We start from the raw sequence: 19,059 nt of genomic DNA on the forward strand, positions 1-19,059 counted from the left end.
GAATTTAGTTAAACTACCACCACGCTACTTCAAAATGTAGGTTAATTACTATTTGAATTACATGTAGTTCACTACTCCCCAACACAGATGGTCAGACGAACATACATCGACTACCATGTCCTCAGAAGTATCATTAATGAAAAGAAACGAAGTGAAGGAACATGTAGAGAAAAGGAAGAGAAGCACTGCTGGGATACAATAGAACTTTGTAGGTAGAAGGTGTTCTTTGGTAAAGTGGTCTCCAAAAAAACAAGGCACTTGTATAATTAGTTTTAAAACTATTTTGGTGCAGCTCGATGGTCAAAAGTATATTCTTCCCCTTGTCTCCTTTCCTTCGACTGTACTGTGGGGGGAAAAAACTTGGCAGGTGAAGATAACTTTGCCTTGGGCCTAGAGGTCATCATGGCTCCCCCCCCCCCTGCGTTTTCAGAGCAATGCAGACGAGGGAGCGACAGGGAGAGGAATCCACTATACACGGACACGCACACACGAAGTCTGCTTGTATGTTTCAGATGATTGACGGTATTCTTTATTCTTTAAGATATTTTTGCAAGGTAAAAGGTCTTCATTCAGTTTGCAGTGATGTTTTAAAATCTGTGTTTATTCAGACGGATTCAGAAGGACTTGATTTCCAGGCTCTCATTTATGCAGTGTAGTTATATTCTTGCGGTTCAGAAGTAGGTAGGAAACATTTTGGCATCAACTGCTCTGCAGGGTCAGTTGTAAACAGAATAAACAGTTCATTCAAAAGCATTACACATCTATAAGCAAACGTAACGCAATACCACGAGGTTTCATCATTTGCTTCGGTTTCATAAAATCAGTTGAGTGCAACGACCTGGCAATGAAACTGTCGTCGTCTGACAATGTATTCCCCTTTCTTGTAACTTCACACAAAGGAAGAGGGAAGAGTTTGTCAGCACGAACCAGGAGCAGACAAAGAGTGCAGGGAAGAACAAGGCTACGGAGGCTATTGAGTAGGAAGGAACAACATGCTAGAGCTAAGAGGCTACCCTAGTACTAAGTGAATAGGTTCTATTATGCAGACACTACTAGGTAACGGCTGCAATTGTACTAATATTGCACATTAAAGGGCATCAACTGGCTCAACCAACTTGTAGAATACATTTATTAATTATCATCCATCAAGTGGTACAGTGAGAATATATTAATTGGCTGAAATGTAAGAGCACGGTTTCAACTTCATCTCCACAAACAGGTTATACTAAAAAAATCTGTTCAATAAAAAAATATTATTAAAAAAGGACAACTGGTGTTTCCATTTAGCTTCATTTCAACACATGCCATAACATCCTTTATGGACACTATTTCCCAGTGTGCAAATCTGAAATAACATAACCGGTTCATTATTTGTCTTCTGCCCAAATAATGCATTCACGTTCATTTAAAATGAAGCCCATTGAAGAAAAAAAAACCTTGGTTATATCTGACAGAATAGATCATAAATGTATCCAAACTTACTACCCAATTCTGACTCCTTTTAAGTTGGCATAAATATAAGAGGCCCCATTTCAAGCCTGTGAGGACTTCCGTCTTCATCCTTCAGGACACTGACTCCAGTCTGGGTTCAGATGGAAACCTCGGTCAGCAGTGTCCAAGGTCCCTAGATATGTGAATTAAGTTAGATTTGACAATTCAAATGACACAAAAGTAACTAGTATTCAAATAAACATAACTATTCAAACATTTTATTAGAGACCTCCATTTTACATATCTAAAACACACCGGAGAATCACACACTGGGAAACATTTGACAACCACACCACGTTCTCACACCATCACTCACGTCCCCAGTGTCCTCAGCAGGTGTCATCCACATCAAAGTTCACACATAGAGAGCATCAATAACAAGGAAAGAAACCACACACACCATACAGCACTCAGGTCATGTAGGTTATATAATACAAGACAAATATTCAGCACAACATTCCACACTACATTTGGGTACCACTTCTGCACTTGATCAATATACTACAGGAGGGTGGGACAAATTGCAAAGAGAGATCTTGAAGTACTAGTAAATGAAAGTCCATTTAGGGGAGGGGGGGGCTTGTAGCATCTGCAGATTCCATTCACACTCACATCAGCAGTCAAATTGGGCTCTTTCATCGCACAACCAGTCCGTTTCACGCTTTCTTTTTCTCTCTCTGTTCGCTCACTCATCGATTCACTCTTCGCCACAAGCCATCCTCAATCGCACTCACGAGTTCTTAATGTCAGTTGCGCAGTTCTTTCCATTAAAAAGTGGATAAAAATTAAACACCCACCGTCTCTTAGAACATGCGGAGTGAAGCCGTTCTTTGATGGCAAAGCATTTATAGATGGAAGAGAGTGATATTGACATCACCCAAAGAATGCTGCCAAAGAGGAGCTTCTTCCCGGGAAAATGGAAGAGAGGTGAACTGCAGAAGAGATTGTAGTGAAGGCTTTTCCATTTAACTAGAGACTGAAAATAAAGTTGCACTTAAAACATTTAAGTTTCAACCAGATTCTTTCCAATGCAAGATTGTTGTCAAATATATGGATGGATAGTGAACCAGTGATTTCTCATGCATTCAGAAACATCACAACTCACAATGCATGCATCAAAGAATCCAGTTGAAAATAAGTCAGGATATAACAAACTTAAGAACAAATACATTTGACTTCAAAAGTAGCACTACTCGGGTAAACAATAAATCACTTCAAACACTTTCTAAATTAATCTTGAGTATTTTTTTCTCCAAATGTACAAAACAGCCTTCACAAAAGCGTTTAAGTATCAGATACACATAACACCAGAAATAAATTAGGAAAAAGACTTCTCACAATACTTACCAAACTATTTCACATACCCCACCCAGAAGACTTGGACTCCATACTGGAGCCAAATCCTGAGCTAAACCCACTACCACTGGCTGTTGCGTTAGAACCGGTACCCCAACCTAGACTGGCTGAGTTGGTGCCGTAGTTACTGTTGCCTGTGCTGTAGGCCTGGCTCTGATCCCTGGTGGAGTTAGTCTGCCCAGTGGAGGTGGTGCCTGAGGCGGCAGTTTGCCCTTGCTGACTAGCCAACATACCCATCATTCCCCAACTGCTCTGTAGGGCAGCCTGAGCAGCAGCCATCATGGCAGGGTTCAGACTAAAGTTGCCAAAATTAGCCATATTACTACTGGCGCTGGTCCCTAACCCTGTGCGGTTACTACCAAAGCCCTGAGCCCCAAACCCGTTTCCAAACCGCCCTGCTCGCTCCGTCATCTGCCTACTGCCGTGCTTTGGCTCAGCATTTGAGATGTGCACGCTGACCCCCTTAATAATCAGGTCCTCTCCACATAGGGAACTGGCAACCTGGAGAGAAGACATGCGGGTCAGTCTGACATTAAAGGGGCAACTCAGCAGATGGCAAATAGAACAAGGTCTTTGAATTTGCGGTGGCACCTACCTGGTCATCGGCAAAGCTGACGAAGGCAAAGGCACGGAAGGGCTTGGGGATGAAGACGTCAGTGACCTCACCATACTGCATGAAGAACTGTCGCAGTTCATCAGCGGACAAGTCTTCAGTGCAACGGCCTACAAACACTTTCCTGCTTCTCATGGGCTCATCTGGACCTTGCTGTTTTACAAAAAAATGGAAAGGTTCACACATTAACAATATAGCAAACATTAGGAACACCTTCCTATTATTGAGTTGCACCCTTCCCCCCCACAAAACAGCCTCAATTCGTCAGGGCATGGAATCTCCAAGGTGTCGGAAGCATTCCACAGGGATGCTGGCCCATGTTGACTCCAATGCTTCCCACAGTTGTCTCAAGATGGCTGGACGTCCTTTGGGTGGTGGACCATTCTTGACATACATGGAAACTGTTGAGTGAAATACCCAGCGGTGTTGCAGTTCTTGACACAAACCGGTGCGCCTGGCACCTACCATCATACCCCCCCGTTCAAAGGCACTTATATCTTTTGCCTTGCTCATTCACCCTCTGAATGACACGCACACAATCCATGTCTCAATTGTCTCAAGGCTTAAAAATGATTCTTTAACCTGTCTCCTCCCCTTCATCTACACTGATTTGAAGTGGATTTAACAAGTGAAATCAATAAGGGATCATAGGTTTCACCTGAATTCACATCTGAAACAAGTGCTCTTGCCGTTAATAATCCACGTAACACACCATACAGAAACAAAACACCTACCTTGGAGTTGGGGAGTTTGCAGTCACACCATCTTCCATCAATCATGTGGCGTTGTGAGATCACTTTGTCTTGAGTCTCATACTCAGTAAACCTCACAAAGCCAAACCCCTTTGAGTTTCCAGTCTTCACATCTCGTTTCACCTGTGAAGAGGAGCATGTAGTGAAGGCACCACAGACATACCAAGGCATTGCACACTAAAGAGGAACTGGCCAGATTTAGCAACATCAAAATCTTTTTTTTATATTCTTATCACATACACCCTCGGAAAGAATGACAAATTTCTCATTTTGCAACAGGCAGAGCACATATCTGGTTTGGAAATGACGTAGAGTCAGGTATTTGTGAAAAATCTAGAGTGAAATGAATGGGAAAGTGGCCGTGCGTTTGGGCAATTAATAGACACTGCAGTGAATAAAAGAAATGTCAGTGTTGTCCAGGTCGACTCTACACAGACCAGTGCGCCATAACCAATCACAGCTAGAGTTGGCCTATTATGAAAATAGGCCATGCCAAACAGTCCTATGCCATTCACGTTGATGTTGCACTACTAGACTGTTTACATGCAGCAGAAGAACTCAACTTTGGTTAGAAAGCAGTAGAAAAATTCACAAGAAACCGGAATGGTTTTCTGCAAATATATAATACCACGGCAGTCTTACTTCTGAGAACTTCATATTGATCAAAAAACCAACAGGTGGCCTCCCGATTGGCGCAGAGGTCTAAGGCACTGCATCGCAGTGCTAGCTGTGCCACTAGAGAATGGGTTCTGTCGCAGCCAGCCGCGACGCCCATGGGGCGGCGCACAATTAGACCAGCGTCGTCCGGGTTAGGGAGGGTTTGGCCGGTAGGGATATCCTTGTCTCATCGGGCACTAGCGACTCCTGTGGCGGGCCGGGCGCAGTGCACGCTGACACAGTCGCCAGGTGTACGGTGTTTCCCCCGACACATTGGTGCGGCTGGCTTCCGGGTTGGATGGGCATTGTGTCAAGAAGCAGTGCGGCTTGGTTGGGTTGTGTTTCGGAGAACGCATGGCTCTCGACCTCCGCCTCTCCCGAGTCTGTACGGGAGTTGCAGCGATGAGACAAGACTAACTACTACCAATTGGATACCACGAAATTGGGGAGAAAAAAGGGGTGAAAAATTAAAAACAGGTATGCTCTCTCCCTCAGTTGCCGATGCACAACAGAACGATGTTAGCCAGAGCCAGATGAGCCAAAACCTAGCACAGGGAATGATAGATAAAACCTAACTATTTCTCTTAAAATTGCACCGTGAATACAATGAGGAATAGTAGGCTACCCTGCCCCCAGTCCCATAATAACACACATTTTAACAAGTGGATGGATTTACAGCTTGCCTGTCTGCTCAGTGCTAATTTCATCCATGTCAAATACATTTTGACTGACAACTAGGAGATATGCTAACAGTTGTTCAAGTTTGAGTAAATGAGTAGCCATCTTAAACTAATGAGTGAGTCACATTTCTTAGCCAACCAAGTGACACTTCAATCCCAATCGCTGTAGCCACCAAAGCTGACACTTCCAGGCAATAACCTCCAGCAGCTATCTAGGTAACAATACAGGCAAAGATTCTTATAACTAACCCAAGAGACCACAGCCTATCATTTCCAATGGAAAGAAATGTGTCAGTGGGTAGAACAAGCAAGGAGGGAGGCAGAGCCAAGCATGAGCTAGCAAGATCCTAATGGCGTGTTCTAGCATGTATCTGCATATTGCTGTTAGCGAACACCTTCTCTGTGAAGTGCGCATGTGCAATAACTCAATTTACCCTTGAACTCCTAAACAATGCTATTTTTACTTTGGAAAAGGGTAAAAATCTACAAAAAACTTTTTCCATTCTTGGCAACAGATTCTAGTTTTTGCAACAGAAAACTGCACTGAGATCAAATGTTTCATCAACGGCCAAAACCCATCACCTCCCACTGGGCTTCCTCTCATCAACGTATCTGGTAGTGAGTAGAATCGCCTATTGTATGCTTCACACATACATCCGGTGAAATATCTGGCACATTGTTCTGTGGTACAAGGCTCCATGTCATTAGGTTCTAGCTAGCTAGATGATTTGGCTATCAAGTCATATTGCTAGCTTGCTAAATAAGTAGGCCTACATAAATAGATACGCTATAGCCTTAGCTACATATGATTGTGTTGAGATTCCCAATCAGGTTTTGTCTAAAATATTGTTTTATTTTACCTTTATTTAACCAGGTAGGCCAGTTGAGAACAAGTTCTCATTTACAACTGCGACCCGGCCAAGATAAAGCAAAGCAGTGCGACAAAAACAGTGTTACACATGGGATAAACAAACGTAGTCAATAACACAATAGAAAAATCTGTATACAGTGTGTGCAAATGAAGTAAGGAGGTAAGGCAATAAATAGGCCAATAGTGGCGAAGTAATTACAATTTAGCAATTTACACTGGAGTGATATGTGCAGATGAGGATGTGCAAGAAGAAATACTGGTGTGCAAAAGAGCAGAAAAACAAAAACAAATATGGGGATGAGGTAGGTAGTTGGTTGGATGGGCTATTTACAGATGGGCTGTGTACAGCTGCAGCGATCGGTAAGCTGCTCTGACAGCTGACGCTTAAAGTTAGTGAGGGAGATATAAGTCTCCAACTTCAGTGATTTTTGCAATTCGTTCCAGTTATTGGCAGCAGAGAACTGGAAGGAAAGTTGGCCAAAGGAGATGTTGGCATTGGGGATGACCAGTGAAATATACATGCTGGAGCGCATGCTATGGGTGGGTGTTGCTATGGTGACCAGTGAGCTGAGATAAGGCGGTGAGTGAAACAGTACAATCCCTGAATGACTAGGGGCAGCCAACACACTAGCTGTGATTTAGAAACTGATAGACTATCGAGCTATTTATTGTTGAATTTTATTAATCATGCATTGGCTGCATCCATTTAATTCTGCCAACAAAACCTTACTATATGTAATGGAATGTTGAGTTTAAACGTTTTTTTTTTACTCTTAAAAAGTTTGTTTTGAAGCATAAACTGAATTTGACATTTTAGACCGATACGATTATGCATTTGTTTTATAAAATGGTTAAAACAGTGTCAGTTCCAATTTAAAGCTGGGAGAACAAAAATAGTGAAGGTACCTGAAAGAAACATCTGCAAAGATTTGCAAATTTGCAACTGTACCTGCACCATGATGACTTCCCCAAAGGTGCTGAAGTAATCTTTCAGGTCCTGCTCAGTTGTCTTCCATGGCAACCCCAGTACAATCAGATCAGATGTCTTCATGTCACCTCTCTTCATCTTCACAGCAGAGGCGGCATCGATCTCGTCCATCTTCCTTTTATTGTCTGAAATAGTGTGGTAGGGATCATCATTCATTCCTTGATGTAGCACTTGAGACTGACATTTGCCTAGTTAGATATGCATCATGTGGAATGAATATAGCTATATGCATCATGTGGAATGAGTATAGCTAGGGAACATTTCAATCTTTAATTGAGTATGTAAATATTATAATACAGTTGTCCACTAGTTGGTGGCTAATTAAATTAAACATGTCATAGTTTAGTCAACATACCTTTGGGATAATTGACGACATAGACCAGATTGCCCCAGCCGTTCTCAGGCGCATGAAGAATCCCTTCCACCAAACGGACCCCTCTCATGCACTGTGAAACAGGACTCCTGAATCGTAGGCCGCAGGCCCCAGGAAACTGAGCTGCCACGGTAGAAAGCAACACAGAGCCATCATCCTCAGAGGGGATCTCCATGGGCTCCTCATTCTCTTCTTCGGCCACACGAATGTACAACTCTGCCATTTGTACCTTTTCTCAGTCAAAAACACTGCACTGGCTATGTAAAGTTAGCGCTCTACTCACTTCGATATGCGCGACGAATAGTTGATTAATACAAAAATAGTCCCGAAAATACACCGCGGTTTATAAAATAAAAATCAGTTCAGATGTTGAAATGGACGCTGTTTAAATGAAATTGTATTTAAACGATTTAGTTAACTAGATCTCGTGAGATATTCAAGCAAACGAACCTGCCTCGGTCACACTCCGTGTTCCTTTGTTAGGTAAGTTAGCTTGCTCTGTCATCTACACCGGACGACCTAGCTTTAGCAATGGGGCTTTCAGTGAGCTAACGGCGTCTCGTGCCGTGTTGGTCCTAAAAGTTGAAATTTCGTCCAAGAAATTTGAAATCGAGCAATCGTATAATTAACGTTAAGTCTTAACTAAGATTTTCTAAAGTAGCATACACGTAATACTGCGCGTTTAGAGCAAATATTCAAACTCAAACACACCTGCGCCGAAAATAAACACGCTATTCTTTCCGATCAAAATGGCATCATCATGGAGGAAGTGCGTCATTATCTCGGATCATCTCATTGTAAAAAGGAGGGGGGGTGTTGTGCAGCTAGGAAATAACAGAAACTGATAAATAATTATTTCCAGGCAAATGTTACAAATTTTTTACTATGATCTCGGTAAACGTATTTGTGTAAAATAATTTACTTGTGTAAATGATAACCACAGAGATGCATAGTCGATAACTACTGCGGCGTCCTCCCTATGTAAAGATTTGATAAACCCAGTTTTTCAAACTGAATTATGAGTTCCTGTGACAACTGGGACCCGGGAACAACTAGGCGTCAACTTGAACGCCCCCTTTCATGCCAGACAAGAACTCCAGGCTGCTGCTCATCTCTTTGTGTTGTTAGCCAGAAACGTATTAATTTCTTCCTTAAAAAAACACAGTCATGCGAAGCACAAATATAACATCACAAATCAACCAGAAAAACATTCCTCACAAATAAGTCCCCAATCAATACATTACATTTAGAACTTTGTTCCAGCAATACGGTGCATTAAAACCAAAAGCATATTTACTTAGCTCAGGGAGACGATAGGAACTCAGGTGTCTATATTTCAACAACAAAGTTAGATAGGAAGTTTATGAAGTATGGGCCTTGTAAACACCATATTCAAAAACTGGTTGACTGAATAATCTGCTTCCTACTGCTTAGAGAAAGGCACGATCTGTAAGTAAGCATACTATACAGTGCCTTCGGAAAGTATTCAGACCCATTGACCTTTTCCACATTGACCTTATTCTATAATTGATTTTTTTTTTTATTCAGCAATCTACACACAATACCCCATAATGCCAAAGCGAAAACAGGTTTTTAAAAAACATAAATACCTTATTTACAATAAGTATTCAGATCCTTTGCTGTGAGATGCAAAATTCAGCTCAGGTGCATCCTGTTTCCATTGATCATCCTTGAGATGTTTCTACAACTTGATTGGAGTCCACATGTGGTAAATTACATTTATTGGACATGATTTGGAAAGGCACACACCTGTCTATATAAGGTCCCACAGTTGACAGTGCATGTCAGAGCAAAAACCAAGCTATGAAGTTGAAAGAATTGTGCGTAGAGCTCCAAGACAGGATTGTGTTGAGGCACACATCTGGGGAAGGATACCAAAACATTTCTGCAGCATTGAAGGTCCCGAAGAATACAGTGGCCTCCATCATTCTAAAATGGAAGAAGTTTGGAACCACCAAGGCTGCCCGGCCAAACTGAGCAATCGGGGGAGAAGGACATTGGTCAGGGAGGTGACCAAGAACTCGATGGTCACTCTTACAGAGCTCTAGAGTTCCTCTGTGGAGATGGGAGAAACTTCCAGAAGGACAACCATCTCTACAGCACTCCACCAATCAGGTCTTTATGGTAGAGTGGCCAGGCGGAAGCCACTCCTCAGTAAAAGGCATATGACAGCCCGCTTGGAATTTGGCAAAAGGCACCTAAAGACTCTCAGACCATGAGAAACAAGATTCTCTAGTCTGATGAAACCAAGATTTAACTCTGGTCTGAATGCCAAGCATTACGTCTGTAGTAAACCTGGCACCATCCCTACGGTGAAACATGGTGGTGGCAGCATCATGCTTTGGTGATGTTTTTCAGCGGCAGGGACTGGGAGACTAGTCAGGATCGAGGCAAAGATGAAGGGAGCAAAGTACAGAGAGATCCTTGATGAAAACCTGCTCCAGAGCATTCAGGACCTCAGACTGGGGCGAAGGTTCACCTTCCAACAGGACAATGACCCTAAGCACACAGCCAAGACAATGCAGGTGTGGCTTCGGGACAAGTCTCTAAATGTCATTGAGTGGCCCAGCCAGAGCCCGGACTTGAACCTGATCAAAAATCTCTGGAGAGACCTGAAAATATCTGTACAGCAACGCTCCCCATTCAACCTGAGAGAGCTTGAGAGGATCTGCAGAGCAGAATGGGAGAAACTCCCCAAATACAGGTGTGCCAAGCTTGTAGCTTCATACCCACGAAGACTCAATGCTATAATCACTGCCAAAGGTGCTTCAACAAAGTACTGAGTAAAGGGTCTGAATACTTATGTAAATGTGATAGTAACGTTTTTTTTAAAACCTTTTTTGCTTTGTCATTATGTGGTATTGTGTGTAAATTGATGAGGTGGGAAAAACAATTTAATCCATTTTAGACTAAGGCTGTAATGTAACAAAATGTCGAAAAAGTCAAGCGGTCTGAATACTTTCCAAATGCACTGTATACAGGGTCAGTTCTATTACCATATTTACAATGGGCAGGGATACTGGAGTGATGGAGGTAGATCATTACACATGTCTTTTAGATTGTCTGAAACCTGCATTTCCCAAACATAATTTAGGTCACCCAGGATAATAACTTCTGATTTAATAAAAGAAGACAAACCTGTTAACTCCTCAAGTGCACGAAGGTTAGACGAGGGAGGACGGTAGACCCTTATAACAGTTATGGATACATATTTCCCCAGACAAAGGCTTAAAGATAGTAGCAAATATTTTTGGGAAAGGGAAATGGCCACTATACCACCTCTACCCTGTCTGTCAGCTCTGAACACATTATAACCCTCAATATTAAAATCAGAGTCCAGAATGTCCCCAGAGATCCAAGTTTCCATCAATACCAGAATGTCTGGATTCATCTGCATAGCCTAGATCTTAATGTAATCCAGGAAGTAAGATCCTAATGTAAAGATGCATCAACCTAAGTCCTTTACGGTTTTTGAAGTCACTTGGGGTCTCCAACTCAAACAAGCTACGTTCAATAGGCGGTTGCAGGCCCTGTCTGATGGTTGGTATGGTAATAAGATTGCATAAAACAGCACCATTTGGTCTATCCTATTAGTAATAAAGGAAGGAGTCGAAATTGGAATTACTTTTCCAAGGTTAGCACCATAGGGCCTGATGCCGCAGCCAATGTCAATATGGGGAACTCTTAGAGTAACCAATGATGGAATGTTATAAACGGACTTACATGGACTTTGGTTGCTATCGTGAAACAGGCCAAGCCCTCTACGTGATTTGAAAATTGAGGGGGTATTCAAGTTTATGGAATTCACATTTAAAAAGTAAGGGCGGGTGAGATGGGAGGGGAGAGGTGACTTCATTAGGGAGGGATCTCTGCAGGGCAGGCCTGGCCAGTCAGTCGGAGAGTGGCGACACGGTGGCGAGGCAGTGGCACGACGACCAGGCTGAGGAGTAGAAAAGGAAAAGGTCTTGTGATGGAACAGAACCTATCCAGGACTCCAATGTCTTGTGATGGAAATCTCTTGTGTTTATGTGATCATAGTATGTTTAGCACAATGCTGCTTTTGTAATAACCTGTCTTGTTTGGGTCAATGCGAGTGACGAGTTGACTGCACAAAGGAGTAAACCACACTATCACTCATAATTTGGCAGTACGCCCAGAGCATTGCTCTGAGAACTAGAGAAGTGATAAAATATCTCACTTTCAAGGTAAGAAGGCTTGTGTGGTAAAAGTCAATCACATGTAGGAACCAATGCCTATGTACATAATGAATCATGTAAATAATTGTCACGCCCTGACCTTAGTTATCTATGTTTTCTTTATTATTTTGGTTAGGTCAGGGTGTGACGAGGGTGGGTATGCTTGTTTTGTATTGTCTAGGGGTTTTTGTATGTCTAGGGGTTTTGGTAAGTCTAGGTATATGTATGTCTATGGTGGCCTGAATTGGTTCCCAATCAGAGGCAGCTGTTTATCGTTGTCTCTGATTGGGGATCATATTTAGGTTGCCATTTTCCCTTTTGGTTTTGTGGGTTCTTATTCTATGTTTAGTTGCCTGTCTGCACTAGCCATATTAGCTTCACGGTTATTTTTGTTATTTTTTTCGTTTTGTTCAGTGTTCATTCTTTAAATAAAGAAGAATGTATGCTTATCACGCTGCGCCTTGGTCTCCTCCCTACGACAGCCGTGACAATAATGCTTATATAAAGGGCCTGAAAGGGAACCTCCCCTTCAGAGTTTTTCATCAAGCTTGTATTGAGTTGTGAACCTCTCCGCACATTAATAAAGGTTGCTTCACTTACTTTGAGTTTGAGTCCTTAGTGGTGAATTTCCACAACAGTCTCAATTTGCTTACTCTGGATGTCCTGCTCAGACATACAGTGTATTCCTCAATAAGCTGACAGTTTCCACGTTGGAAATTTGTCCGGTCTATACTATCCTGGAATTGTGCAAAAGAGGTGCAGCTCCTACATGGGATGAAACGATTACCATAGTCTCTGAAGGTGGTATCTGCCAATTCTGAAAATATCAGTTTCCCCGTATGACGGAAAGTGGTAGACGGCATTTAGGAAAAAGTCAGTTAAAATCCACACTATAATAAAATAGGTTGGCGAGGTAATCAGCTAAAAGTTCAATCCACGCAGTGTGATATTTAGATTGAATCACACAGTTTGTAGGATCACCACAGTTATAGGTAGCAAGCCAGAACCCAACCACAGACTAGAATAAAGCCAGCACCCATAATAAACACAACCAAGGCACAAAACTCGCAAGCATAACAACAGCAAGGAGAGAGCGGTGACTTTATGCGATTAAATGCTGGGGCCCATCAAAACAGCAATGCAACAGAGGCCGTTTTACCAGTATGATAGCCCAGTATGACACCCCAAAAAAAAAAAAAAAAGAAAAAAAAAAAAAAAAAGTATGATAGCCAGAAGAGAAGCACCTTGGAGGAGAAGTAGTTTCCAGTACAGGCGTTCAAATTTGTTCAAGTTTGACAGTTGTCCAAAAACATCCAAGGCGCAATGTCAAGTGGAAGGATGAAAGCAGCCGTAGGCAGATGTCTGCTCAGATAATGCCCCAGTGCAGGCCCCAGTGCAGGTAGGGTGCCCAGGTATGTCCAGTAGACCTAAAAAAGTATCCTTAAAAACTCTGTATGCAATATTGCACTACAGTCCAATGTGTTCACAGCCAGATGAAACAAAGCTAAATGGAGACAAAAATCTAAACATGGTTTATTCACAGATCGAACAATAAGGTTAGTTATAATAATCTTTGGTTTAATGTTTGATTTGTTACATTAAATCATTCAGTAATGACATGAAAAAATGATGGCAATCATCGTTTTTTTATCGGCAGTAAGAAACTGCAAGCAGCTAAGAAGTGCTCCTAACTGGCAAACACAAAACATTTAACTTCCAGAAATCGTTTGATCGCAAAGTAAGAATGGTCAAAAATGCAGTCAAAGCATGTACGGGTAGCTGGCGACCGGAGTACGGGTGAGTGGGTGTGTCCAAAGGAGTGGGTATATGGAAAGTGAATCAGCTATTGGCCAGATTTGTTGGCACTGAAGACCATTTTGTGTGGCTGATTGTGCTGCACGACGATGAACTGGCGACCAGTGTGCCGCTGTTGTTTCGAGGTTCCTGCTGACCACTTAGAGATGCTTACTACTCTGCAGCTGCACGGTCGTGTCGCCGGCGGTACAATTTATTTTCCTCCCTCCCATGATTCTATTTCAAGTATGTTAGCAGCAGCTTACTCTAGAAATTACTAATATTGATAGCCATATACTAGATGTCACCTTGATACATACAGTCTACTAAATGGGGAGCCTGGCCGGCCCGCTCATTAGGCAGGACTAGGCGGCAGATTGACGAGGGTGGCATTTTCTGAGCTAAACTGTCCAAGACGCACCTCCCAACAACAACACATAAAACCTGATAATTATTCCCAAAAACAATTACATTTTCTCTCAACCAGTGGCATATGAGCTTTTTAGGTGAGCGCTGATGTCGCACTGTGATAAGCAGTGTCCACTTTGTCAAAGGCAGGGGTACAAAATATTTTGCTTGTCCATTCCCAGCACGCCTCAAGGTGCTGTTGGAAAGAGGCATCCCTGGGCCTCCCGAGTGGCGCGGCGGTCTAAGGCACAGCATCGCACTACAGATCTTGGTTCGATCCCGGGCTGTGTCGCAGCCGGCCGCGACCGGGAGACCCATGAGGCGGCGCACAATTGGCCCAGCGTCGTCTGGGTTAGGGGAGGGTTTGGCTGGCTGGGATGTCCTTGCGCTCTAGCGACTCCTTGTGGTGGCCGGACACATGCACGCTGACTACGGTCGCCAGCTGTACGGTGTTTCCTCCATCACATTGGTGCGGCTGGCTTCCGGGTTAAGCAGCGATGTGTCAAGAAGCAGTGTGGCTTGGAGGGGTCGTGTTTCGGAGGACGCATGGCTCTCGACCTTCGCCTCTCCTGAGTCTGTATGGGCGTTGCAGCGATGGGACAAGACTACCAATTGGGGAGAAAAAGGGGTAAAAAGTACCTAAAATAAAAGACGAAAAAAATTAAAGAAAGAGGTATCCCTGTGGCGCTCCACCAACATACTGTCAAAAACATAATCTAACATAAATCATGTAGCAGATTTGGGATACGGTAGAAAGAGTATGTGGCCTTTTCTGTAGCCTACAGGCTGGAGATAAAATGTATGACAATCAGACAAACACTTTTTACATCATGCGATCAAATAGCCTAACCTAAATGGCATCCAATCAAATAAAAAATGCGTCATGTCAACAAAAAACACATCTGACAAACAGGACCGGTCAAAGTAAAATATGGAATGGACATTCACAACTGTTGTCCAGGAGTTTCACCCCATTGTCATGATCAGTGGTTTCAAGTTTGTATCTGTCCATTTCTGACAAGCTGATCATAGCAAAAAAGAAAATGCTTCTGCATTTCCCGCTGTGTTAACCCATTGCAAATAGGTTCACGATAACTCCTGATAAAGTTGGGTAGTTGATATTCGGAGCTTAAATAGCCAAATTGATTAGTCACAGGAATACGGACTAATAGAAAACCACAGTATGAGTCATAATACCCATAAAACCTAGCGGTCAAACTGTGTAAATCTCTCTAGGACAAGGTGACTTTTATCAATATATTCACCTGTATTTACACCCCCCCCCCCCCCCCCCCACAAAAAAAAATGTATATGCTAATTAGCTGCTAATGTGGCTATTATAAAGAACTACAAATGCAATGATGATCTGGACAACACTTACGAATTGAGGCAAAGGTAAGAATCTCTGGATTAACAATCTAATGTTAGCTAAATTTTGTAATTAATAAATTGGAGGAAAAAAAATTAGCTGTCTTGTGCAAGTTTTAAATTGACACAATACTTGTTAGCAAAGGTGTCAGCTTGAGATGACGTGCAGGAGCTTGCAGGGATTTGTAGTCTTGCATGATGTCTACTTTGATGCTAATTACCATTTTAGAATCTGAGAGTAAATAGAGCCGAATATATTGATAAAAGTCACCTTGTCCGAGTGAGATTTACATGGTTATCAAAACGTCATGCCAGGGTAAGCCTACATGAAACACAGCACTCATTTTAAGTGTTTCTAAAATTCCCTATGGGACAAAATTTATGGTGCGGCTCTATAAAGGCAATGCAACGGCCTGTTTTACAAATGGTGGGCCTACCACATGGATGGGCATTCATAAAATTCCATTGCAGGCTGACATGACAGGCTACACCCCAGTAAGCATGAGCCAACATCTTTTGGACGTCTTTTTTGATTTGGCTCAGCCTTGATTTGGCCCAAACATAGATGTCTATAAATGACGTATTTTCAACTTTCATTCAGAACAAAAATTACCCTGATTTCAACACCCGGGAAAAATACTTATTTTAAACGTCTGGAAAATACATATTTTCACCTTTTATTCAGAACCTAAATTGAACCCAACTTCAACGTCTGAAAAAAGATGCATTTTACACGTGTTTTCAACGTAATTTCGCTTACTGGGACTATTCTAGTTTTGCCAGGGAGCGGCAGTTTTTGGTCTCGCTAGGGCGGCAGAACGGCAAGGACCGGCCCTGATGTGTCTTGTTGAGCTCAAAACAATTCAAAAGAAATTCTGAAGAGGGTGAATCCTCGCATGTCAATCTGGTCCACGCTTATTTTTCCATTTAATAATTTACGTACATTTCACGATTTGACATCCTACCGTTTGGGCGTTATATTGGAGATTTGCAAATGTATTCATGATTCTAGGTCGATTTTTAAGCATTTTGAATGAACAACCGTTTGGGAGCCAAATGAGCCGGCTCTTTTATGTGAACGGAGCCAAATTATCCGGCTCACCGAAAATGCTCGGAATGCCCACTACTGTCCGGCAACGGCGTGGGAAGTAGCTACTTAGTAGCCTAGCCAATATCAGGGTGACAGTCGCAGTAAGCATATGCATACAAAGCATGAAGTAACTACACCCATCATGAGTAGGCCTACTTTTGACTGACTCATCCTTTGACTAAAAACAGAAGTACAAACTCTTGCGGTAATGTATGGTATTTGCTTGGTAAGAAACTAAAGAAAAAACACAGCTCTATCGAAACCATCTAACCTAACTAGGGTTCATGACCTATGAAAATGGGTGGCCTGAAATGAAAATAGGTTTCCACCCCCCCACACACACAAAAGAAAAGCCTGCAAAAAAGGACATATTTATAATATCGTCTTTGTATCTCAAAATCATTGTAATGTGGTTAACCTTAAAAATCTAAATGAAATTTATTCAAATCTTAAAGAAAAAATTCAACCAGAGAGCACCCTTAGATCATGGGAAAAGGCTGCACTTGATCGTCGCACTAATCATACCCACAGTGAATAGCTAGGCCCGCTAAGCTATGAAACCACACACTATTGCAGACTTAATTGATATTACCGGCCGCAATTGATATGATGAAAACAATGTGTAGGGAGGGAGAGTCACAAAAACTCCCATCAATACCTTTGTCAGATAACACTGTTAAACGGGGCTGTAGTGGAGCAGGTTGAGAGCTTCAAGTTCCTTGGCGTCCACATCACCAACAAACTAACATGGTGCAAGCACACCAAGACAGTCGTGAAGAGGGCACGACAAAACCTATTCCCCCTCAGGAGACTGAAAATATGGATATATGGGATCAGGGTACACCATGTTCTATTTCACACCGAGGCTTGGTGGTTATCGAGGGGGAGTGCTAGAAAGATTTTTCGAGAGGACCTGTTGTCATTCACAATGGATTAAAAAACAGACTTGGTTGACTTTCTGTGTAATGAAAATAAAATATGTCTCCTTGCCTATGTAACATAAATATTTGGGAAACTGAACGAACTGAATGCAAGCATGCAGGGGAAATACAAAAACATTCTACAGATGAGTGACCTAATCAGTGAATTCAGAGGAAATCATTCTTATTGGAGGGAGTCTTTCAAAAGGTAAACATGCCTCCTTCCCTTGGCTGTGTATGTTTCTAACAGAAAACAGCGTCAGTAAGTGTCCCACACGAATGATGACTGCTCACCTCCAACGCTTGGAAGAGCATTTCGGGACCTACATCTCAATCCGTTTTACTGTGATCCTGGCTCAGTTGACATGCTGGTAAGTGAAATCGAACAGCTGATCGAGCTGTCGTGACCGAATGCATTTACGGGTCACTATGGAGGAGTTTTGGTTCCTGACTCAAAGGGAATACCCTGCCGTCTCCCTCTGAGCATCAATGTCACGTTCAAGACAACTGGGAACTCGAAAATAAACAAGCTCTGACTGGGAATATTTGTTTATATTTTTTTTGTGATACAGACCCGGGTTCGATCACAACCGGCCGTGATCGGGAGTCCCATAGGGCGGCACACAATTGGCCCAGAATAATTATTCTGTGAAGGAAAAAAAAGAATCTCTCGAAATAGAGTCATACTAAAATGAAAGAAATGTGAAACACTGTGTAAATGACAACACATTAGTGCAAGAAATGAAGACATTTTTCAAAATGGCTGTAAGTGAATGGTTAAACAATTAACTATGTAAATGAGAAAAAACTGAGTGTATTAAAGAAATAGAGGCCTGGCTCAAATAGAAGTCTGTCTCTAATAATGACCTGGAAAGAATCCTTTATCCTCCAAGGTAAAAACAAATATGATCCAGGCGCCATATGGCATATTCACTGTAAATTTCAGCCTCCTTGTTCCAGTCTGTAATCCCCACGTTTTAAGATGACTACAATCATTCCTGTCCTAAGAATTCTAAGGCTTCATGCCAAAATTACTACCGCCCTGTAGCACTCACTTCTGTAATCATGAAGTGCTTTGAGAGGCTGGTTATGGCACACATTAACTCCACCATCCCAGCCACACTAGACCCACTTCAATTTGCATACCGCCCCAACAGATCCATAGACGACACTGCCCTCACCCACCTAGATAAGAGGAATAACTATGTGAGAATGCTGTTCATTGACTATAGCTCAGCGTTCCACACCATTGTCCCCTCCAAGCTCTTCACTAAGCTTAGGATTCTGGGTCTGAACACCTCCCTCTGCAACTGGATGCTGGACTTCCTGACGGGCCAACCCCAGGTGGGGAGGTAGGCAACATCACCTCCACCACACTGACCCTTAACACAGGGGCCCCACAGGGGTGTGTGCTTAGTCCCCTCCTGTACTCCCTGTTCACCCACACATGACTCCAACACCATTATCAAGTTCGCTGACAA

At 42.5% G+C, this 19,059-nt stretch overlaps 1 protein-coding gene across 3 annotated transcripts; it reads right to left on the reverse strand.

Moving 5' to 3' along the window:
- Positions 1-1,106: 1,106 nt before the first annotated feature.
- LOC120065052 (TAR DNA-binding protein 43-like) lies at positions 1,107-8,520 on the reverse strand. 3 transcript variants are annotated; one of them, XR_005478639.1, is made up of 7 exons: positions 7,764-8,520; positions 7,370-7,533; positions 4,195-4,335; positions 3,443-3,613; positions 2,839-3,348; positions 2,289-2,423; positions 1,107-1,624 (listed from the first exon to the last, which is right to left on the reverse strand). XR_005478639.1 is itself a non-coding variant. In XM_039015720.1 (5 exons), the coding sequence occupies exons 1-5, from the start codon at positions 8,002-8,004 to the stop codon at positions 2,848-2,850; spliced, it is 1,218 nt and encodes a 405-aa protein (XP_038871648.1). In that variant the 5' UTR covers positions 8,005-8,520; the 3' UTR covers positions 1,107-2,847. The 3 variants fall into 3 exon arrangements, 1 of the variants encoding a protein (XP_038871648.1); XR_005478638.1 differs by having other exon boundaries at positions 2,289-3,348; XM_039015720.1 differs by having other exon boundaries at positions 1,107-3,348.
- Between the last annotated feature and the right edge of the window lie 10,539 nt (positions 8,521-19,059).

Source organism: Salvelinus namaycush, chromosome 20 (assembly GCF_016432855.1).
Source record: "Salvelinus namaycush isolate Seneca chromosome 20, SaNama_1.0, whole genome shotgun sequence".
Classification (NCBI taxonomy): Eukaryota; Metazoa; Chordata; class Actinopteri; order Salmoniformes; family Salmonidae; genus Salvelinus; species Salvelinus namaycush.